Source organism: Protopterus annectens, chromosome 1.part1 (genome assembly GCF_019279795.1).
Source record: "Protopterus annectens isolate FY-2018-M chromosome 1.part1, PAN1.0, whole genome shotgun sequence".
NCBI classification, from domain to species: domain Eukaryota; kingdom Metazoa; phylum Chordata; order Ceratodontiformes; family Protopteridae; genus Protopterus; species Protopterus annectens.
Genome location: NC_056726.1, coordinates 820,860,772 through 820,885,760, shown reverse-complemented (window position 1 = coordinate 820,885,760; position 24,989 = coordinate 820,860,772). Strand labels below are relative to the sequence as shown.

The 24,989-nt window shown below is 41.8% G+C and overlaps 1 protein-coding gene across 1 annotated transcript in view; it reads right to left on the bottom strand.

Annotated features, from left to right (window-relative positions):
• Positions 1-955: 955 nt before the first annotated feature.
• Positions 956-24,989, bottom strand: part of LOC122807514 (gamma-secretase subunit Aph-1b-like) — a 601,701-nt gene continuing 577,667 nt past the window's right edge. Inside the window, exons 6-7 of the mRNA XM_044078444.1 lie at positions 5,807-5,930; positions 956-4,401 (exon numbers count right to left, since the gene is read on the bottom strand). Coding sequence (XP_043934379.1) covers positions 4,364-4,401; positions 5,807-5,930 — 162 coding nt within the window. The 3' untranslated portion in view covers positions 956-4,363. The remainder of the gene's footprint in view (positions 4,402-5,806; positions 5,931-24,989) is intronic.

The following is a 24,989-nucleotide window of genomic DNA, read 5'->3' as shown; positions in this document are numbered from 1 at the left end:
ATATATATATATATATATATATATATATATATATATATACACATATATATATATATACAGCACGGGAAATGCCCATAATGGAGGAGGGTTTCTGATGAAGTTTGCCAAAAAGAGACTGATGGACTTGTACAGAGCACGACTGCTTTCTTGCTGCAAAACACGAACTGAAGATGTCGTGGGCTGTACTCCTCTTTAACCGATGATGTTCCTACTGATGTCCTTAGAAGGGGAAGGAGACAAGTGCTACTCTGAGATATCCTACTGCTCTTGAATCCAGGACAGCAGAATTAATATCTGCCTGCAGCTATTCTCAAGGATAAGGAATTTTACTGCATCAGTGATCCTTTATGAACATTTGAACTACTCTGGCCAATAACCACACAGCAGAAACTATGCTGGTTGAATAATGCTTTTGTACGGAGAATCAGAATCAGTTAACCAAGAATAGAAGCTTAAGAATATTACAATCATTTGAAACATCTTGCTGCATAATTCTGCAAAGGGGAATCCCCAGAAACTGGCTTGTTTCCTAAATGAGTTTAATTTCCTTTACACTGAAAAAATGCAGCTACCAAAAGGCAGACATAATCTCAAAAAAGCCCACTAAATGTTTCCATACAAAGAAGCTCTTACAAACCATATATAAACATGTTTTAAACAAAATATATGCATTGGGCAAAAGATTCATCATGGACTACAGAAAATAATAACAGCCATAAGCAGTGTTAGAAATAACTTCTACATATTCCAAAAGTCAGGAAAATAGAAAAAGTTTTCCCATAAAACGCTATGGAAAAGTATAAGCTGAAATCCACTAGCACAATTGTAATAACATAATACTGCAGGTTTTTCTGCTGTTTTTATATTCAGATAAAGAAAAACAGTACAGAACTGTGAGACAAAATTTTAAAATAACAAAAATCCTGAGAAATAAATACACAAACTTCAGCACCAATTCAGACTTATTTTGTTTAGTTTAACCTCAAAGCACTTTACACTGAAACAGTTGTACCAAAAAAGAGCTGCTATAATGCAAATGTAATTGAAACTTTAAATGACTAAAATAAGTAGCCAGTATTTATCTACTCTTTACCTAAAGTTTTATTTTGTTTCATCTTCAGAAGAAAACAGTACAGAAACTGCCTGAAGGACATGTTAGCTAGCTAGCTAGCACATCTCGTGTGCTGCTCTGCTGTGACTGATAGTTCAGTTTGCACTCAAAAATTGACTACTCCTATGCAAATTCTGAAAATGAAGGACTGCCCTGCTTGAAAGAACTAAATCCAAAGATTAAGAATCACCAAGGACATATAAAAATATGAAATATCACATGTAACACTTTATGAGCATCTCTTAACTGCCGAGTTGTATTTCAAGATCTGAAGGACCCTGCTGCTGTAAAGTCCCTTCCTGTGGAAGATTGCAAATCCTACAAGGATCTTCAATCTTATGGGCTGAAGCCCCTCTTTTCATAGGCAATACAAGATCTGCAATACTGTCAACTGTACCACATCTGTGCACGAGATATATATTTATTTTACCTATGACCTTCACAGTGAGCTTTCTTCTTCCTTTACTAGCAATTATTAAATTCATACAAAGGGGTATTGATTTAGTATAATTTGGCAGATGCAGGCTTAGCACCAAATAGCCAGTGAGTAACTGCGTAGCTTTTGTATGAGCCATTGCCCTTTTATATTCTCTCTGGTGTCAGTGAAATCATGTATGGTCATCAATGTTGCCCCACCAGTAGAGCACAATAAGTGCATCACAGGACTAAACGGGATTCTTTTGGATGCAAGTCTCTTGCATACTGTTTTAGTGCGATGTTTTACATGAATCCTGGGGACTAATCGTCATTTAAAGGAATGTCAACTGCATACTATTTTGAAGCTTAATTAATGCGTGAATCAGCTATTTTCTGTAAAATACTGTGTGAAATTAGTATTACAATTTGCTGTACTATTGACTTTGCTGGCATAGAGGGATAAAGCCCTGAGTATGACTTAAGTGTCCAAGGATAAAGTGGCAAAGCAGTGGAGGAGGATGGTGCGCTTATCCTGGGGGGGGGGGTGTCATGGGCAGATTGCCTGTTAAGCCCTGATGAAGGCTGAAGGTTGAAGCAATACTAAGCTGGATGTGTGGGAAGGAAGAGGCTGTAGCGTTGTCCTATGGCCAAGGGCAGACTTGTCCTTACAGACTTCTCCTTATTGCCTGCTTAGTCTCAGAAATGATGTTACCATTCAAAGGGGTAGGGCCTAAAAAAAAGCAGAAGGACAGCTTTGTGTTGCTGGTGGCCATTTCTCAACTGCTAAGGCAGTCATAGCGGGAGGTGGGGGTATACCAGGAATTAAAAAACAGTGGAGTAACTGAGCAGCTGATGGTCAACTGGGAGTGCTCCAGGGACCTCCCCCTTAAAAAAATTATTTCATCACTTTTTTGCTCAACAAGAAGACGGATACAATCTCAGTTTTGAGCTAGGTGTTGTACAATCTCAGTTTTGAGCTAGGTGTTGTATGTGTTGTGTTATCGTTTGAGAATGATTACTCCTAATGACAGTCCAATCTGGGTGACTTGTCACGCTGCAGGGGTAACTTAAGTGCCTTCCACTTCACACTGCAATGTTTTGTGCAAAATTAATTCACAACATTGTTTATTTTGTTATGTTGTTTACTCTTAGATAAAGTAATGCTTAGTTATGCTAATGCATTAAATTTCCCAAGAATACACACTGAAAAAAATGCCTCAGAATTGCTAATAAATAAAATCAATTCATCTCCAAACAATGACAGTTTCATTTGTAAGTGGGTTGCATTTATGCATCTCTAAACATCAAAATTCTTTCTATTTTAGCACTAAATGTGCTTTTCACTGCTGATATATACATCAAAGGGAAAGAAGGGATCCTTTGCTTAGCTTCCTGTTGTATGTCAACCAATGAAATGACGGGAAAAAATTACCTACCCTGACGTATGTTTTGGAGTTGTTATACAAGTTAGTAATTATCTCCATGAACACTGGTAAGAAATAAAAAAAGTGCATGAACTTATCTTTATCAAATACATAGAATACAATGTATTCCTAAGATCTAATGAAATTGCTAACAACAGGGACTTGTTTCTGTACCCCTGATCCATGATAAAAATTGATTTCATGTTAAAAAAATGGAATACTGTTGTTTCTCATATTTCCTAATTAATAAGTAAAACCTATGCTATAAGAAAAACACCAGTAGAAAACTGAGCATCTAGTCATTAAAACAACCTGTAAAACAATGCACATCAGGCTGACAATAAGTCTGAAAAGGGTGAGATACAGACCAAGAAATAAGAAACAGACTTCTAGGTTGGATGCTGAAAGCCAGCACAACAGACATGGACAAACTCTGCACATTTAAAAGCAGATCCTAAGTGAAACATTTTGCCATTTACACAGTTGATAATTCTTAGAAATATTAATTTCTTAGCCTTTATTTCCTACTTTTTAAAATTTAAATGTAAACATTTGAATGTGGGGATCTTATGGCAGAAGAAGGTGGCATGATCCCTAGATGCATCAGTTTTGAAAATACAGTAATCTCTTTTCCTTTTATAAAATCACTCAACATGAACTTGTAGTAAACAACAATATCTTCCAAGTGCATACAATAACTAGTAAAGTCCTGAATTAAACACTGTGGGAAGATAGAGACAAAACCTAGAACAATTCTCCAAATACATACAATGATCAGCATATTTTACAAATGCGGGAAAGAAGATGTTGAGTAAAAAGAACAGAAGCAACCATTCTGCTGCTGGGAACAGCTGTTAGCCATTTTCTTAACAGTAGGAATGATGCAGTCAGAGAGTGTAAGGGAAACTCAACAAGTGCAACTGAAATAATATCGCATAATTCCTGTGGAATTATGACACTTTAACCTGCGATGGGAAAATGTTAATGGCAAGAAAGAAACAAGTCATTTGCCACACGGCATTACGCATTGCTAGTGACCAAATATGGTCAAGGCTCCAACATGGGATGTCCTTTGCCACAAATTCTGTATTGCTTAAATTCATTAGCAGCAGAAAGAGGTATATGATGCAGAATAATAACATTTATATACATCACAAGATTGCAGTGGTACAGCAAAGAGTACAGAAAGTGGCACTATAATGCCCTCCAGTGCACACGGAAAAAGAGAAAGCACTTCTGAGAGTCTCTGGTGAGTTCTTCAAGAGGTCATATTGCTTGCACTGGAATGTGACCTTGGAGCCTGTAAGGAACATAATGCAATGCACTTCTTGCTTATCTGTAGCTCAGATGTAATGCACCCTCAAAAGAATTTCGAGGCTTTCAGAGCAGATGACTTTTAAAAGGAATCCAGTCAGGACACTGCTTCTGTAATCAGGTCACTTTTCTTACCTGAAGAAAAAAAATGCAGCTAGTCAGCTAAAACAAAACTACTGTCTAGTTCAGAGCTACTGTTATTTCAACTTTTCAATAAAAATTTACAATACTTTAAGTTAATGAAAAAAAAATGGTACAAAAATTAACCATTTCAATGAAGCTTCAGGCAGCACGTCTTTAGGATTTGGTTTAACTTTTCATTAAAGATGTTCAACCAGTCACTGTGAATCACACCTTTAGATTTAGTATGTTTTGACTTCAGTGTACCCGATCATTTTATCTTATGAGATAAAAAAGTACAGGCAGGCACACACATTCACTTCGGTTACAAATTAATCACTAGAAACTGATCTACTTGTTCAGAAAGAAGCAAGTTACTTGTGCATGGAGGACCATGACTATGCTCAAATATCAGGAAAACAATACACTTGTAAAGCACTTCTCTAGTGTGAGACCAAATCATAACAATGCTGTGGAGGTGAATTTCTTGGAATTCATGTCTCAATCACATAATCTGGTTATGATTGCAGACCCGCTCGCAGTCCTCTACATTATTAAGGTATAGTTATACAGACACATCAAACTCCATACTCATCAAAACAATGAACAGTAAAGCTTGCCTTTTCACTGGAAGAGTGAACAGTGGACCAGGCCTATCTTCAAGTTAGATTCAACACCGCAAACTAAAATGTACATTTTTAAAATGAAAACAGAAAACAGTCTGCGGGATCCTTTACACCTAATAAATGACTGCTGTTTCTAGGTAAGAAAGAATTACAGCCTTAAATTTGATTAACACTTAACCTAGGAACATTCTTCTTTTCTTCAGTAAGTCTAGCTAGAGCCACGCCAAAAGATGCCACCACGCATGGAGTGCAGTCATACCTCTCAATGTCTTAGCCCAACACATTTGGACAAAGACAAAATTTATTGGGGGGGATGACAAATGCCCACAATCAAGGGCAAATTTTACACATTGCTCTTACAAACATATAAACTTGCTAGAATAGCAGGTTTGGCATTGGCATGGATTTTCTGAAGGACATGAAGTCTGACACTCCAAAGTATGTCATTATTTAGTGCCTTCAATCTTCAATGATTTTCCAGAAAAAACAGAAATTTTACGAGTAACAGAACAAAAATATGAGGTATAAATTTAGACATTTTGAGAAATTCTGGACTGTTGAGAGGTATGAATGGAGTGGCAGGGGATTCAGTGTGAATATTTTTTGCCTTTTGTCTCCTAGTCTCAAGTGGATCTGCTGGTGGGGGGATTCACTGTGAACAATTTTTGAGCTTTACTTTCTTGTCTGGCTGAAGCTTGAATCCTTTACTCTGCAATTCAAAAAACATCCAAACAGATCAAAACTTCTCTAAGAAGGATTTCAGTGACTTGTTAGGACAAAACAACAATACTTACAAGTTATGAAATTATGAAGGTTCTGTAGGGATCCACCTGATATAAAATAGGCCCAAACTGACACAATGACCAAGATTGCATAAGCTGGAAGCAGACTTCCCTCATACAAGGGATTTAAAAATGTCTGAAAAAAAAAAGACACATTCCAATAACGCAAGTTATTAGACAATCCAGTCACTTTCTAGCATAGATGGCTGCATTTTATACAGTTAAGCAAAAACAGTTTAATGAAACAGATAAAGCCATTACACCAGTATCACCTGTTAACAAAATCAGTTATAGTTCCATCTGTATACAATTCACTTTTCATGACAAAAAGTTATAAACCAGGGTTATAAGGAAGGAAAACGAATGACCAGCTCAAAAGCATTTCTTGAAGATATGATGCTATGTTGAAGCTCTTTTTAACAGAACAGCACAATGGTGCAGTGGTTGTGTTGTTGCCACACAGCAAGAGGTTCTCTGGTTCCATTCTTGGCCGGGGTGTCTTCTGTGCTGAGTCAGCATGTCCTCTGTGCATTCTTGTGGGTTTCCGCCGGGTGCTCCGGTTTCCTCCCATGTTACAAAGACATACATCTGGAGCATTTTTTCCCAGGCCTCCGCTGAAAATTGGCTTTGTTCTAAGTCAGACGTTCCAGATAAACAAATGTTAAATAAATAAAATAAACAAACTGGATGATCTTACTGGAGGACATGGGCTGGAGAATTCAAGAAATATGACTGGCTCTTCGACATTACAAAGGAATACATTGATACAGGGCACTGTCAGTTGAACTGCAGTAAATGTACATGCCAAATGAAAACACACTCTTAAAGCCATCATTTTTTTCAGTCACCACTTGCAAATTCTTCCATCAGGTTGGGAATACGCAACAGCTGCCATTTAAGTAAAACCTTATTACTTCTAATGTCTATACACTTGCCCCAATAGAACAGTACAGATAAGAAGATAATGAGCTCAGAAGCTAGTGTGCATTTGTTTTTTAATATTTTCCTAGAAATGCTACAAGATAACATGTGAAAGCACCCCTCAAGGATGGCGGAAGAAACTGGAATCCCTTTCAATGATAATCTTAGTGACAACAGCACAGTGCCTCTTTGTGCTGTCGCTGTTGTGACAAACTTAAAGACACTGCTAAATCAGTTTAGTATGCATGCTTTGAGTCAATTTGAGTATCTCTGCAGTTTATTTTACCTTCCACAAGTACATGCTGCTCCTGTCATTAAAGATGTGCACAGACAAAACAATATCATAGGCAGGACAGAGATGAATACATATATTTTTTTATTGTTTCAGGAATGGGGAAAATATATGCTTGTGACTTTTTTAATAAATACATACATAAAAGGTGCATTTGTGTAGTAACATAAAAATGCTAAGGTATACTTTAAGATTCTTAATAGAGAGACTATCAGTCAAGATAAGATTATTCAGCCAGTCAGATGAAGGACATACTTTCCCATTGCTACTGCTGATGTCTCATTCCTTTCTCTAGCTCATCTTTATCAGCAATGTGTTTATAAATAAAAATTAGGCACTTAAAATAATGCTAGATCTTGGTGAGCAGGCCAGTTCTTAGTAAAAGAAAAATGTAAGGCCACCAAGCATTAGAAAACAACACAAATAGCAGTGAGCAGGTTGTAACTCGTTTTCCCACAAGATAACCAAAATACAAAAATGAGGCACTGGAAAACACACAAGGATATTGATTTAATCAGAAAAGCCCTATGTCTGAGGCGTCTGTGCAGATCTCTTGGCAAGGAGCAGGAGAATTAAGGATAGTCCTGAGTTGAGGGACAATGTGTATCCACCACTGAAGTTCCTTCAGACAGGGGATGAGGGGAATATAGACTTCTAAGGTGTGCTGGTGTTGCACCACTGCCATTTTCTCATGTGGACTTTGGCTAAAGAGAGCATGGGAATGGTGGATGCCACAATGCCCAAGACCCTGAGGAACTCTCTGGTCGTAATGTGGTAAAGCAGTAGAATGTTTTGGAAGTAAGAGTTGAGGTCCTGTACCTTTTGTGAAGGAAGAGAGGCCCTCATAAGATCTGTTTGCACCCTGCAACCCAGGAAAATTTGATCCTGTGAAGGGGTGAGAACTGATTATTTTTTAGGTTTATGTTGAACCCCAGATTTTGTAGAAGATTGATGTTGAAGGCAATATTTCATTCCAACTCCTCTGTGGAGGTAGCTTGGAGGAGAAGGTCATCAAGATACAGAAAGATGTGTATTCCCTGGTGTCTGCAGTAAGACATCATGGGAGCAAGGCATTTAGTGAAGACCCTTGGTGAGGTAGAAAGCCCAAAGGGCAAGGCAGAGAGTTGAAAATGCCATGATGATACATAGAAGCATAAAAACTTCCTGTAGGTGGAATGGATGGGAATGGGCAGATATGCATATTTGATATCCAGGGTAATCATGAAGGCTGGAGGCAAAATGAGTGGGAACAGAGTCTTGAGGGCCAGCATTCGGAAACAATGTACTCTTAGGAAGGTACAGAGATGGGACAAATTGAGGATGAGTCTCCAGGGATCTTCCTTCCTGGGCACCAGGAACAACCTGGAGTAAAATCCTTTACCATTTTGTTTTTTTGGGAACACACTGGATGGTCCCTTGGTTCAGTAATTCTAACAGAACCTCTGGGAAAAAGGCAAGTTGTTCCCTGTGAGGTTGAGGGATGCCCTGAAGGAGGGTAATTGATCCCATACCATGAAGTATCCTTTTTGAACTGAGAGGAAAAAGGCATCTTGGATTATGTTTTCCCAGTATGGTAGGGATATGGGAAGGTGCTGGGAAAGTGGGATGTGGATGGGGGAGAAAAGCAGTCAAAGATAAGGATGGGTTGCCTGGAAAGGGCTGCTTAGGTGGCGGAGTTGCCCATGGGGCCCTAGTCTGTTGTGGTCTCCTGTCATTCTTTTTTGTTCTGGGTTGTGTATGATGGGAATAACTACACACAAATACAGGTTTTGCAGGGTAATTTCTTTGGAACTTGGGTACTGGGGAAACAAAAATATCTTTCAATGCCTGCAGTTCTTTACCTTTTCCTGCAATAATTTGAACAGGTTAGCAGCTGCAGGTCCAAACAAGGCAGAGTTGTTCAAAGGAGCATCCATAACTTTGGCTTTTATGTCCTCAGGTAAGGACTGAGGTCTTATCCAAGAAAATCTTATAAGTGATCCAGAGGCAGCAGCTCTGGCAGAAGCCTCTGCAGCATCATAGCTGCATTTTATGGAGTGACATGCTACTTGAGAAGAAGCTCCAAGCAAAGAGGTAGCCAAGGTTTTATTTCCTGATTCAGGTAAGCCTGCAATTACCTGTGAAAGTTGTGACATAAGTTCTAATGCGATGTTGTTCATATGTGTTTGGTAATTTATGGCCCTGAATGCTAGAGTGGCAGAAGTGTATACTTTTTTGTCTAATTGATCCGGGATTCTGCTATCTTTATCAGGGGGTAGTGGAGGCAGCAATTTTGATGGCTTTTGTCAGGAGCCACAGAAATTACAGAAGGGTCTGCAGAAGGACATCTGAAAAGAAAAGTACAGTTGTGTACCTACCATAAATGTAGATGTTCGAGTGTATTCACTGTTGCAGTCATTACACTTGGGTTATCCTGCTGGCAGGCTACCCGCAGTCGGCCTGAATTCCAAAGTCCTGGTCCGGCGTCGGTTGCTGTCGCTTCTTCCCTGACGTCAGTGCGCCAGGGGTATACAAGATGCAGCCAATGCCATTTTCTTCAGTTTTTCTTGCCCCAGATGTCAGGTGCCCCCAAAAGGGTAGGCTAAAAATATTGCTTATAAAAAAAGAATGCAGTAACATAAACATTTCCTTCATCTACAAGCAAATACACCACATAGGTTGTATAGAATAGAGAAGTACAGATAAGTCCCAGCAAAGAAAGGGGGATGGTGGGTGGGTAACCTGGACTGCAACAATGAATACACTCGAACATTTACATTTATGGTAGGTACACAGCTGTACTATGTTCATCGTGTTTCACTGTTGCAGTCATAACACTTGGGTTGAATCCCAAAGCTGAGGTTGGGTCTAAATAGAATTAGGAGTGGCTATGAGGCCCTGCAGAACTGCAGTGGCAAATCCTGCTCTGGATTTAGAGTAAAGAGGTAAGTGGTAGTGCTTTGTAAAAGTGTGCACTGAAGTCCAAGTTGCAGCCTCCAAAATATCCTTGGTTGGTATTCCTCTGAGGAAGGCTGCTGCTCTGGTTGAATGTGGCCTAATGCCCTTAGGCACTGATTTGCCATGTTGTGAATAGCAGAAATGAATGCAGTGGCCAATCCAGTTTGAAATAGTCTGCTTTGAGATAGCCTTTCGTTGTGATCCTGCAGCATATGCCACTAAAAGTTGCTCAGTCTTTCTGAAAGCTTTAGTTTTGTCCAAGTAGAAGTGTAGCTGTCTGTGTATATCCAAAGAATGCAGAAGTATCTCCCCTTTATTCTGTGGGTTTGGATAAAAAGTAGGAAAATGAATGGTTTGATTAAGAGCCACACTGGACACTAACTTAGGCATAAATGTTGGGTTCGTCCTTAGAGAAACCCTGTCCGTATGGAAAATAATAAAAGGTTCCACAGCCATTAATGCCTGTAACTCTGAGACTCTCCTTGCTGAAGTTATTGCTAGGAGCAGAGCTGTTTTCCATGATTAGAATTTTATCTCGGCTGTATTGGCTGGCTCAAAAGGAGGCAGTGTGAGCTTTTCCAAGACAAAATTGAGGTCCCATGTAGGTATCGGTGCTCTCCTTGGAGGTCTTATGTTTTTGGCCCATCTGAGGTACTGCCTTATTAAAGGATGAGAAAAGATAGGCGGTTCCGTATTGTAATGTGCTGAAATGGCAGAGGCATGGATCTTAATTGATGAGAAGGACAGGCCTTTGTCCAGCATCTCAGTTACGTATTGTAAAATCTGAGGAATATTTGGAACAGGTGTGTCAATTCCTTGTGCCTGGTTCCAAGCACAGACTCTTCCATTTTTCTGCACAAGATTTTCTGATGCTGGGCCTCCTGGCCTCCAAAATAACATCCATAACTGCTTTAGAGAGAGGTATGTTCTGAGTGGTTATATTATACGCCATGCAGCCAGATTTAAAGTTCTGAGTTGGCTGTGTAGGATCTGATTCTTTTGTTGGGTCAGTAGATGAGGAATTTGAGGTAAAGTCCATGCTGGGCCTTGAGACAAGCTCTTTAGGATTGGATACCAGTGCTGGCGTGGCCAGTCTGGGGCAATCAGTATAATTTTTGGCTTCTCTTGTCTGACCTTTAGGAGTACCTTGGAGAGGAGAGGCAGAGGGGGAAAAGCATATACTGTAAGGGTTTTCCAGCTGAATGATAGAGCATCCACCTTCCATGCTTGTTTGTGATAAGTCCTTGTGCAGAATCTCTGTAGTTGGCAGTTGTGAGGGGAGGCAAATGTCTGGGCATCCCCATTTCCTTATCATGCTGAAGACTTGTGGATCTAATTTCCACTGGTGAGGGTCCATGAGGCTTCTGCTTAGTTCGTCTGCCAGAGTATTTGTCTTTCCTGGCAGAAATTGTGCTTGCAGGTGCACTTGATAAGTCAATGCTGTGTTCCACAAAGTCATGGCTTGTCTGCAGAGGGGGTAGGAATGTGTGCCCCCTTGCTTGTTTATGTACCACATGACTGTAGTATTGTCCGTCTTTATCAACAGTTGTCCTGGATGGAGAAGGTCCTTGAAGGCTGTCAGGGCATTCTGTACAGCTAGCATTTCTTTTTGATTGATATGAAGATGCATTTGGCTTGCGGGCCACGTGCCCTGAATACATTTTCCTGTCATGTGTGCCCCCAGGCATAATCCGATGCATCTGTTGTTAGTGTCTGCCTGGCTGTGGGTAGAGTGAATGGTTGTCCCTTGTTGTGGTGACAGGCCAGTGCCCACCATTGAAACTCCTGTTGCAGACAGGGAATGAGGGTAATTAATGTTTCCAGGCTGTGTCAATGTTGAGTCCAAACACTTTTTAGGTACCACTGTAGCTTCCTCATATGCAGTCTTGCATATGGAATTAGCAGAATGCAGGATGCCATGAAGCCCAAAGCCTGCAGAATTTTTCTTGCAGGTAACTGGGTCTTTGTTGCCATCTTTTCGAAGTAAGAAGTCAGTTGCCTTTGTTTGTCTGGCATGAGATAAGCCATCTGGGCAGTTGTATTTAAGCTTGCACCCAGGAATATTATCTCTTGAGAGGGTACTAGTTTTGATTTCTTTGCGTTTACTGTGTACCCTAGGCAAATTAGTAATCTTTTTACAAACGCCAGATGCTTTAGTAGAATGTCCTTGCTCTCTGCTTGAATAAGGCAGTCGTCCAAGTAGGTATATATTTCAATTCCTCTTTGTCTGCAAAATGCAATTAGTGGTGCCAGGCATTTTGTGAAGACCCTGGGCACAGTAGATAAGCCAAAGGGCAGTGCAGAGAATTGGTAGTGCATTGAGCCAGCTATGAATATGAGGTATTTTCTGCAAGATTGTCTGATTGGGACATGCAGGTATGCCTCTTTGAGGTCCAAAGTTACAAGCCAAGCCTTCTTGCCCAGCATGGGCAGAAGCTGCTGCAGTGTCAACATTCTGAATTTTGGAACGTCCAGAAAAGTGTTTAGAATAGACAGGTCCAGTATTGGTCTCCAGGCTTTGTCCTTTCTGGGTACCAGGAAAAGTCTTGAGTAAAATCCTTGTCCCTGCTCTTGCTGTGGTACTCGCTGAATAGCCCTCATGTCCATGAGAGATGAGATTTGCTTTTGTGCCTCTGCCCACTGATTGTGGGGCAGGTCTGGCATACCTTTTGTCTTTGGAAGGGTGTGAAAGTGGAACCTGTAGCCCTGAGAAACTATAATCAAGGCCCTGAGAAACTATAATCAAGACCCATTTGTCCTGAGTGATCATGTGCCAGTTTTGTGAAAAAAGTGCTAGCTTTCCCCCTAAGGGTGCTGCCAAAAGGTAAGTGCTCGGCATTGGCAGTGGAAAGTCATTGGGACTGTTTCCTATATGGCGGTGATTTGTCTTCTCCGCTTTTGGAGGTAGAAGCACCCCATTGTTTAGGCCTGTATGAGCCTTGGGGCTGCGATCTGCCTCTAGGGCGTCTGTATCTGTCTCTTTGTGGCCTGTCTGACACTGGAAAGGACCAATTCTTAGAAGGCCAGTTCCTGCTAAATCTGGGTGGCTGAACCTGTAAAAAATCCTTTACTGTTTGCATAGATTTCGCTTTATCCTCCATTTTCTTTAACACCAAACAAAGTATCATGCTGTAAAGGAGCATCCAATAATTTTGCTTTAACATGGTCAGGCAGATTCTGTTCCTTTAACCAAGCATGCCTACGGATGACAGAGCCTGTAACAGCGGCTCTGCAAGAGGCCTCCAGTGAATCAAAACCACATTGCAAAGTATGCTTTCCCACTTGTTCAGCTGCATGCAATAAATCCTGCATTTCCTTGTTTTCAGAACATTCAGAATTTGTCAACATTTTCTGTTTTAGCAGTGACATTAAGTATTGCTGATATTTAAGAATATGAAACTGACAATTTAAAGCCCTTACAGCCAAGGTAGCAGAGTTGTAAACTTTTTTCCCCCATCTGTCCAGTGCTCTAGAATGCCTATCAGAGGGGACAGGGTTTTTTGCGGTGGAAGCATTGACCTCTTTGGGACCCTGAGAAATAGTTTCTGGGTCAGCAGCAGGGTTTTTATATAGAAATGTATGTGAATCTGGAACCATGTAGTACCTGTCTGGCTTAACGGGTGCAGGGGGTAGAGAGTCAGGAGACAGGCCGGACTCTGAAAATACATCATCTACAATGTCTAGTACAGGTGGAACAGCAAGAGGTCTGTGTTGAGGCAGTAAAAGAAAATCTCTGAGCCTTTTCTTAGATTCTGAGTAATCTTGGCTCTCCCAGTGAAAATGCTCCCTCATGGTATGTAGGGTTTCCCCAAAAGACTAGTCCTCAGGAGGAGAGGCTCAAGGGATAGATTCTTCAGCATCAGAATTCTCATAGGGAGGAAGACAGTATCCCTGTTCTGAAGAGGAGTCAGATGAAATGGAAACCTGATCAGAAAAATCATATTCAGTGTCTTGCCTGGGCCTCTTAGGAGGGGGATGGGAACCCCTGATCAAAGTAATTAGGTCTTCGGCCATTTTGAGCATCTGTTTCTTAGGCATGGAAGTCTGTCCAGGAGAATGCTGTACTTGTTTCTTCATCTTTAAAGCTGTTTTAGTCTTTGCCTTGGAAGCTGAGGTTGCCTTGATATATAACTGTGTAGGTCTGAAAACACCCTCAGAAGCCGATGCCTGCTCAGCGGCTCTGGACCCATCTGAGGGAATAGTTTCTGAAGGTCCAAAACCTTGAGTTTCCAGAGGCCTGGTTGTCTCCACGTGGGAGTCAGAAGTGGCTTGTGGCTTTGAGGTAGCGGGTGTCAGGGGCTGTGAAAGTGCCTCACTGAGAACCAGCGACTGGCCTAGCGGAGGCTTCGTCGTTGGTTTTGGACCTCGGATGCCTGTCCTTTTCTTTTTCCTTGCACTTTTTATGAACTCCAGTCGTCGGCTGTTCCGACGACATTATATAATTAAACCTTCAGCCAAAGTAATGAAAGGCAAAATCGTACCGACGCTTAATAGTGGGTTGGTTAAATCTAGCACAAAACCGACAACTAGCAACGTCGTGGTCAGGGCCTAGGCAAGGAATACATTAAGAATGAAAATCCTTATGAGGTATTTGCTTCCCACAAGAAATACAATTGTTAACTTTTTCTGACATCAGTCTGGAGCAAGAAAAAAGTTTCCCCAAAGGGGTGCTTAGCTTTATTGAAGACTTCGTATCTGAAATTTGATTTCGAAAATCTCAGGAGTCGGCTGACCCGCACCTGCGAACTGCTTTTGCTTCGGGCACCACGCAGCAAGAAAGACTGAAGAAAATGGCGTCGGCTGCATCTTATATACCCCTGGCACACTGACGTCAGGGAAGAAGCGACAGGAACCGACGCCAGACCAGGACTTTGGAATTCAGGCCGACTGCGGGTAGCCTGCCAGCAGGATAACCCAAGTGTAATGACTGCAACAGTGAAACATGATGAACATCATGCAGCCCTCTGGGACCTTGCAGAAGCAGTCTGTTTTTTTTGAGGGCAGGTGGCCTGGAATCTGGTGCCTGTGAAGCGGAGGCAAAAGCATCGAGAAAGGCAGTCAAGACAGGAGGGATAGCTGATAAGCTAGGTGATTTCACCTGCAATAGGTCATAGTATCTTTTATACTTCAGATACTTGGGTGCTATCACATTTAAAGTGGTCTCTCATCTTAGCTAGGGTTTCTCCAAAGGGCAGGTCTTCCATTCGTGAGTCTGTCACATTTGATTCCTCTTCTGGGGAGGTATAATCCATGGGAGAAGGGATCTGAGAAAAGTATGCCATCCTGAGGAAGCCTCTTCCTCAGATGTGTTCTCTTCCCTAGTTCTTTTAAGTGGAGACACAGTACTGGGTGGGGGGGTCTGCAAAACCTGGAAGAGACTTAAGTGACTCAAGGGCATTGAAAAAGCCTCGGATGAATTGCTGCCAATCACTAGTAGGTTCTTTTGGTGGAGACAAGTGCTTTTTTTTGTTTGTTTCTTTTTCCCATGCAGGTCTGTTTTATGTAGGGTAGGAGGGCCCGATGTAGGCCTACATTCGATCAGGTCAGAATCTATCTCTTCCCTAACAAGGATCTGTGGAATCCCCTTACAGCCTTCCATAATCATGAGCTGTGGTTCCCCCCAGATATCTGACATGGATGCCTGCTCGGCCTCTGCAGACAGGCTAATGCTCGGATCCATGGTGGCCTGGACGTCAGGCTTGGCCTGCGAATCTGAGCTTTGAAACCAGTGTGTCTCCAATTGTCCTCCACCTCAGGAGAGATGTCAGTGTCCAGAGGCACAGCAGAAGGTTCAGGCCTTTGCTTTTTGTCCCTCCGCTTCAAAATCAACTTGGCTTCGGGTCTTGAGGATCCCTCCACAGCACATTTTGCTAGCAGCTTTAAGTGCTGATTCTCAAGGTATAGAGCTAGAGAGGATAATCTACTCCTTAAAGTCTTTGGGACAAATGCCTGACAAATAGAGCAGTTTTTGTGGTCGTGGTTTGGCCTAGGCAGAACAGGCACTGGAGGTGGATATCCTTGTGTGAAATTTGTTGTCCACATTGGCACTTGCCCCTCTTGGATGACATGAACCCTTACCAAAGACAGTAGCAAAAGTCAAAAAAATTCCCTAATGGGGCACTTAGCTGAGTTTTGAAGAACCACAAACAACTCAGAGTCAGACAGTACGTTGCAATATGGCATTCGGATCTGGCAGCAGAGAAGTTCTGAGGATGGCGTGCGCATACGTCACTTTTATGGCTGACGTCCAACTGCAGCCTACATGTACCATGCACCTTACAGTAGTGAAGTCTTTTGTATACTGGTTGACATCAGGTCTCTTACGGCAGGGAACTCTCTCATGTTATGAATACTGCAACAGATGAATAGCAGAACATCTAGGTATTACAAGTCAGCTACAGAAGACAGCAGGAGAAGGAGGGTAATGACATTCCAAAGAAAGCACAGCTGTGTAAGAACTTATTATAACAGTAGATGTCCTGCTGATCACTGCTACAGTCTTCATAATGAATGAGTTTACATTGCTGACATCTGGCTGGGGTACCAAAGCTTTACCTTCCCAGGATAGTACATTCAACGTGTGACCTCAGCTTGTAAGTGTAGGAGTATATAGGCAGACGTATGAGTGTAATTCCTCAGACTACCTCCAAGCCAGTGACCTGAAGACCTTCGCGTGAGAGTGCCTGGTTAGCTAGGACGGGTAAAACATGAAGTGGTATGGAGGCTTCATTTGTTCTAAGATACTGTCCACAGTATAGGAACACAGGGAGGAGAAATAGAAATGCAGAGCGAACATGAGATTATGGACAAAGAATGTAGAGGGGCAGAAGGGTGGGAAGGAATACTGCAACAGTGATCAGTGGGATATCTACTGTTATGTTAAGCTCTTACACAACTGTACTATGGCTTGACTGAAATCACACCTGCATTACTCATAAAGAATGGGTGATTCCCAGAGCTGAAGAGAATTTATGGGTGGCTGGTTACTGAGCTGCAGAACTGTCCAAAAGCCTCAAAAGGACTGACCTGAATGCACCAATCCTGTAGTGTTTAGAGAAGGTGTGTACAGACGACCACTTGGCAACTTCTAGTATGGTCCTGGCATCCACCCCTTTATAGAAGGCTCCAGATGATGTTATTGCCCTGCTACAATGAACTCGAGGGCATGAGGGCAAGAACTTATCATGTAGAGAATAACAAAAGGAGATGGCCTTAGAGATCTAGTTTGCAACCGTTTGTTTAGACATCGACTGGCTCAAATTTGAGTGCATAAAGAAGACAAAAAGTTGGTCAGATTTTCTAATGGATTTGGTTTTGCCTGGAAAGAATCTTAACTGTCTAAGTGTCTAGAGGGTGTAACCATCCTCACACCCCAAGCCCCATTCTGTGAGTTGGGAAAGAAGGTAGGGAGATTTACAGTCCGATTAAGTGACAGCTCAATCACTACTTTAGGCATGAATAAAGGGTCAGCTTTCAAGGTCACCCTGTTCTTGTGAAAAATAAGAATGGGCAGGATGGCCATGAAATCTTGAAGCTCTGAGATTCTCCTAGCTAAAGTAAGGAACAGAAGTAAAACAGTTTTACAGGTGCCAAATTTGAGGTTTGCTGAGACTGCTTTCTCAGAAGGAGGCAAAGTAAGTTTTTCTAGCATAATGTTGAGAACCCAAGGAGGGATTACGGTTTTCTTAGTGGCATAAGATGCATCATCTCTTTTAGGCAAGTCTTGATATAAGAGGAGAATTGACTGGTAGACATGCAGAGATGGCTGGCAGGGGGGCTTTGATGGAAGACTAGGCCACATCTGTATGCATGAGCTCACACAGATATTTTTGCATGGAAGATACCTGTGATATGTTGGGGTCCTGTCCATTTCTGGGGCACCAAAAGGAAAACCTCTTCCATTTGGCTATGCATGATTTTTGAGTGGTGGGTCTCCTGGATTCTTGGAGAACTTTAATTACTGCCTCTGAAAGGTGGTGCCAATAAGGAATTAAAACTCTATAATCCACAGAGTTAGGTTCAGGGATGACAGGTTGGGGTGTAGTAGTGATCCCTTCTGCTGTGTGATGAGATGCTTTTGTAGCGTCAGTTTATGGTAGCTGTTTTTAGTGAAGTGAAACAGACAGTAAATCAATACTGTTTTGGCCAGAAAGGGATCACTACAGTTTTGGCTTTTCTTTCTGAGCTTTTAGAAGAACCCTTGAGATGACAGGTACAGGAGAAAAGGCATAGATGAATCTCTCTGTGCACTGAAAGCTGAAAGCATCTGTCCTCCAGGTTGAGGGGCAAGGGCCCTTAGTGTAAAAGAGGGGGAGTGGTCTGTTGATCTCTGAAGCAAACAGGTCTATCTGAGGTGTCCTCCAACAGTGGATGATATCCAGGAAGGCCCGTCTGTTGAGGGTCCTTCATGAGGATCTTCCAAGGTCCTACAAAGTGTCTCGGTCAACACACTTTCCTGTGATGGGATGTATAGGGCTATTAATGACACTATTCTCTCCTCTTTCACTTGGTCTCCAGCTTCCTCCACAGTGCAGAGCCTGTGGTCACTACATCCAACCCTAATACTGCAGGAGCTCTGCCATAAGGGCCAACTACAGCCTGTGTTCACTACATCCAACCCCAACAATGCAGGAGCTCTGCCATAAGTGCAAACTCCCAAATGTTTTCACCAAGAATTTTGTCTTTGTATGATAGCCTATGGTCACTACATCCAACCTTAATACTGCAGAAGCACTGCCATAAGGACCACCTCCCAAATGTTTTCACCGAAAATGTTGTCTTTGTATAATGTAAGCAAATTTAACGTGAAGAACCTTGTTGTGTATTAACGTCAACTAATCAAACACATACATCTGTGCTGGAAATTGTCTTTAACATACCCTCCCCCTCCAAAAGAGCAGTTCTTGCACTTTCAAGGACCACTGACTAAGCTGACCATTGTCTTTTTTCTAGACCAACAGTTTAAACTGTATACACCAGTTACTTAGTCTTCTTGGCGGACAGGTTTCTACATTCAGGAAATGAAAGAAAACCTTTTCTACTTAGTACCTCTCTGCTAACTGCATTGTATTAGCTATAAAGTGACCACTCTCTCATAACTTGACCTGAGAGTGACTTTCTGACTTAGGTCTTTTAAAGGAAAACTCCACCTTAGAACTAAAAAATTGATTTTTTTCCCATTCTATATTTGCTTTCTGAGCTATTTGAACACCTCAAAATCACTCTGTGTCTTATAGAATTTTAATGTTTTCTGCAAAATGGCTGCTGATCAGGCTGGTCATACCAGTGCGATCTTGTGTTTCTCCAACCACAAACCATTTCAAGTCTGCTTTATATGAGTCACGCTAGACATAAAGAAGCAGTGGCATAGTCCCATGCCAGTGAGATATAATTGGATTATTGTCATAATATTGTATATACCCTTCTCTAACAGAACTGCTTCTTTTATTTCTTGAATGGCCTTCATTTGTGTCTTAGGGCTTGTTTTACAGTACACTAAGGAGTTATACAGCTGCAAGCAAAACAGTAGCTAAATTGCAGGCTTTGCTCAAAGCATCTTTTAGTAATTCAACATGAACTAACAATTCTCTCCCACACACTTTGTAAAGGTGTTGATACGTTACAATAATTACAAGAAAAAAAATTCTGACTTTTCTCTAAATGTCACAGATGTCTTTGATACTACATTTAAATCATCTTAAAATGTAAAACAATATAAACAAACATTTAAAGTTTAAAGTTTAGCATTTCAATACTGCAAAGCTGCTTATGTAAATTTGTCAAAAGAGGTGACAACTGCCTTTGAACCACTGACTGATCTAACTGCTCTGTTTTGCTAGGAAAGGCATAGCTACATTGGAGACATCTGTGAAGCAGTATAAGTTCTCTTCCTCACTGCAGTAAAGACAATGGAAAACAAAGAGAAAACAGTTTTACCCCTCTCTTTTTTTTACAGCAGCTGCTGAACTCCTGACATCAGCAAGACCAATTACCTGTATAAGACTGTTAGCAGTACCTGACTACAAATTTTCTGTCTATGGTATGTTATGCAGGCACAGACAAATTCCCCTGCAAATTATGTGAGATGTTAAGCTTAAAAAAAGGGTGGTCATTCCCTTCCTTTGATTCCAAGGCAAGAAAATGAAAGTTTAAAGTACAAGCAGGTTTCTGGTACATACACAATATTGGGACCATAATGTAGGGAGAAAAGCAACATAAAAGTTAAGTTAAATTGTAGAAGTTGGAGTTTTCCATTAAGCTTCTTCTTAAGTGATAGCATAACATCTGGAGGAGTGGAACTGTCAACTTGCAGTGGGCCAAACATTAAGACACTGGGTCTTTAGAAAGATACTGAGCGAGAACATATGGGATCACAAAGACCTGAGTAAAAACGATGTAGTAGTGTTCCATTCATGAGCAGAAAAGCCAATGGGTATACAAGTCTATGTATGGAATTTGTCTACCGTACTCACAGATACACCTCCTAGCTGATATCTAGCAGCAGTACGCAAAAACACTTTAGAAAAGTGAAGGAAGAGTACCCACAGGGTACTTTTCTTACCAACAGCTAAATGAGAAACCGTCCAATAGATACACTACACAATTTTTTCTTACAACTGGCAGCTAGACAATCTGAGGAATTGCAGTGGTACATCTGCCTACATACCCTACATGCTTACTTGTATGTCTGCCTATATACCCCTATGCTTACAAGATGAGCTCAAACATCAGACATGATCCTGGGAGGGTAAGCTTTGGTACCCCGGCTGGACATAAATGGTGATAACCCATTCATTATGAATACTACAACAGTGACTTCAGTAAGGACATCAAAATACTCATCCAGACTTATTATGGTAAACAGTATTTAGTATCAGTAGGTCCATCCTCAGTAACACGACAAGAGTCCCAAGCTAATTCTCCTTGGCAGTCTCCTTTACGAGAACATACCTCTTACAGTGGTCCCAAAGGAAGACCTGGGCCTGGATATCACATTCAGTTTAAAAAATCCCATGGAAGGGTTAAAAGAAGACCAAGTAGATGTTACAGTCTGGAAAAAAAAGCCTGAAAAGTAGCGTCTGCTCTAAAGAGGGTGGCTAACCTTTCAGTATCAGTGAGAAGCATGGGTTCCCTTATGCTAACTCACTGGCCACAAATTATGACAGAATATCTTCCCTAACCTTGATCCTACCATCCTAATATAAAACCTGACACAAAACCTCAAAATGACTGCAGCACACCAAAATACACGTGAATTTCAAGTAACACTACATTGAGCTCAGTGCTTTAAATCTCAGGTATACAGCAGACCAAAATAAAGTAAATGTTTGAAAATAATTTTATAACTCTCCTGCAACCCATACGTTCTTTGTAAGGCTTTCTGCACACCACTTTATCACCGGTCTTGTTCATCTCTATTTCTCTTAGAATAACTGCCCCCCCCCTTAAATTTCCTTCGCCATATCACTCAACCGTACCGAATTCCTCTGTATTTTATGGTTTTGAGGGCAAAATAGTGGGTTGCCACAAATTCCTGAGTGGCCCCTTCAAATACTGACTTTTTTTTTTTACATATAGGCAGAGAGCAGGGCATTTGGGGAAAACTAACAGAGATGTGTTTAGGCAGTGTTGAGTGCAGGAAGGAAGCTGTTTACACTATAGCGTACATGTAGTTAGCCAAAGGGGTAGTAAATGGAGTACAACATAAATTTGAAAAAAAAAAAAGTCTTAAAGGTTTATCTTGTTTAACTTCTCCTGCCAAGGTAACTTCTTTTAAAATCACGAGTACTACTAAATGGCTGATGAAACTCCCACTCCCCAGAAGCGTAATTAACACTTCTTTTGTTTCTTAAAGTAAAAAAACCTTATAACCTATTTCCAGTTAGTGTATGCTGATTGGGAGGAGGGGGGCTTTTTACCAATGAAAATTACCTAATTTCTTGTGGTATAAGGTTGTGGGTGAGGGAATTGAGCAAAACATAGACAAGACTTGGAAGCTTGAAACACTCTGTTTTTAAATGGATGCAGCCGCATCCACTGGTTGCTTTAAGTTTCCCTTAAATAGTTTTTCAGTTGCCACAAAATAGTCTCCTTGCTTCTTGGTGATTTTTGACTGCAGTACATTAGAACAGTAATAATTGGGTTCATAGGTAGGTACTAGGCTATCGGCCCAAGGGCCTACATAAGCCTAGCCAACAAGGTTCCCTGGCTTACACCACCCAAGAAAGTTATTTTCCTGTGCCACTGTCGAGCAGAGACAAAGAAGCGATCCATGGGGTGTATTTCCTATTTCCCATTCACTCATCAAGATCTTTCTTGAAGAGTGCTAATGAAGAACATTGCTTGACATAGATGGGTAGCCTGTTCCAGAGTATGGGAAGTCTCTGGGACAGGAATCTATCACTCCAGCATGTCCTGTTTATTGTGGTGACAAGGTTTAGGCCCCTAGAGCATGTAGCTTGGGAGTTGCTTGAAGTGACCTAATACAGACATCACAGCACGTTATTTTGGTTCTGGTTTAAATCCAAATAAAACAAAGCTGTTACTCTTCATCCCCATTTGTAAAGTTCCTTTTTGCCATCCCTTACCATAAAATCCAGCAATGGAACCATAATTTCCCCAGAACCTACAACTAAGCTATTAGGCGTACTAATAGACAACAATCTCAGCTGTGATGGTGGTGCTGTGGTAGCGTTGTCACCTCACAGTAAGACGCTGTCCGGTTCGATTCTCAGCTAGAGCGTCTTCTGCATGAAGACATGCGTGAATGGGCGTACCTTCGTTGAAGGTTGTGCATCAGGGCTGGCAACTCGGCAAGTAAAATTCTACTGCCAATCATTAGCGGACCGGAGTTCCGCTGTGGTGACTCCTAACTGGGAAATGCCGAAAGACAACAACAACAACAACAACAGACAACAATCTCAAGTTCGATGCTCACATTGACTAAACTATTAAGACAATAAGTAAGAAACCTGACTCTTTATATCAGATTAAACAATTCCTTACCCCATCTGCTAGGACTGTGATTGCCCGAATTCATTTACTTTCAACCCTGCTATATGCCGCTCCTATTCTTACAAATCTAAGTAAATCTGACCTAAATAAACTCGCTAGCTGCTACAACAGCATTGCCACATAGGTTCATACTAGGCTATCTGCCCTAGGGCATTTATAAGCCCAGCCAGAGTGTGTTTAACTTTCGCCACCCATTTTAAATTAATTTTGCTATGCCCTTTTTCGAGGTTAGTATACTGTGCCTCTGTCTAACAGTGACACAGAAGTGATACCCGGGGTAAATCTACGATCTCCCATCCACTCATCAAGATTCCTCTTGAAAAGAGTCAATGAGAGACTCTGCCTAACCTGGACTGGGATTTTATTCCAGAGTGAAGGGAGCGTCTGGGTTATGAATCTGTCCCTCCAGCATGTCCTATTTATTTCAGTGCTGAGGTTCAAGTCTCTCGAGCGCGTAGCTCGATGGGATTTGGATTTTCTGAGGTGCAGCATGCCCATTAATTCCGGGTTGGACATGGCTTTATACGTCAGGCACAGATCGCCTCTGAGCAGGCAGTATGCCACTGAGTAGAGCTGGAGTTTCTTTAACTGGGCAGCATATGGCATCTGTTTGAGCCCTTAGATCCTTTTGGTGAGGTACTTTTGGGGTCTTTCCAGTTGCTGCAGGTGTCTGGTAAGGTACATCCCAAAAGGGGCATTGTACTCAATTATGGGCCTGATGAGGGATGAGTAAAGAGGCACGATGACCTCCCCTGATCTAGATGTGAATCCCTTCATGATTAGGTGGGCTATATAAAATGTTTTTCTAACCACTTTGGCCACGTGGTTGTCAAATGAGAGATTGCTATCAACTTGGGTCCCCAGGTCCCTAATTACTTCTTCTGTACTTAATGGATTACCACCTATGTGGTAATTTGTGGGCACTTTGTTTTTGCCAAAGGGGATGACTATACACTTTTTGGCGTTTAGCTTGAGGCCATGGCTCTGGCACCAGTTGTCTGTTGGAGTGTCGATTATGGCGCCCAGTTTGCAGTCATCTGCAAACTTGGTCAGCCACAGTCCTTCCGTGTTGGCCTGTACCTCCGAGAAATATATACCGAACAAGAGAGGTCCCAGGACTGAGGCTTGTGGGACGCCACTTGTAACTGGTTTGGAGTCTGACATGGCTCCAGCAATTCTAACCATGTGGGTTCTGTCCTTGAGCCAGTTTGCAACCCATCTAGTGACATAGGGGTTTATATTTAATCTGGTGAGCTTATCTATAATGCCCGAGTGGGGTATTGTATCGAAGGCTTTTGCGAGGTCTAGGTAGGCTGTGTGGACCACCTTCCCCTTGTCAATGGCCTTGGTGACGGTTTCAAAGAAATCAACCAGGTTTAAGAGGCAGGATCTGCCCTTAACAAAGCCGAACTGGGTAGGATCTAGTGTCTGCAGGTCCCCAATATCTTTATTTATGAGGTTCATGATGATCCTTTCCATAGCTTTGCAGACCAAGCTAGTCAGGCTTATGGGGCGATAGTTTCCAGGTCCGTTGAGGCACCACCTTTATGGAGAGGGACCACTGTTGCTGTATGCCACTCTTTGGGTACATATCCTGTAGTAAGGCTGAGATTGAAAAGTAGTTTTATGTTTGGGTTTAGCTCTTCTTGGAGTTCATGTAGGACGCAGCCCGGGACACCGTCTGGTCCCATTGATGCTGTGTTTTTTGCTTTGGAGAGGGCGGCTCTTAACTGAGCATCTGAGATGTCGGGGGGCAGCACTCTGCTGGGATAGATATTTGCCCTTTTGGTGGGGAGGGGGGGGAGAAGTTTGCACTGAACCTGTCAGCTAGGATGTTGGCAATGTCTGTGGATTTGATGTATTTTTTGTCATTTTGGACTAATTCTGAGCATATCTGGGAATTCCCACCCAGGTTCCTAACATAACTAAAGAAAGCCTTGTGATTATCCTTAGTGTCCTGTGCAATTTTTCTCTCGAAGCTGGCCTTAGATGATTTTATGAGTGCCCTTAGTTTTTTGCTAATACTGATCA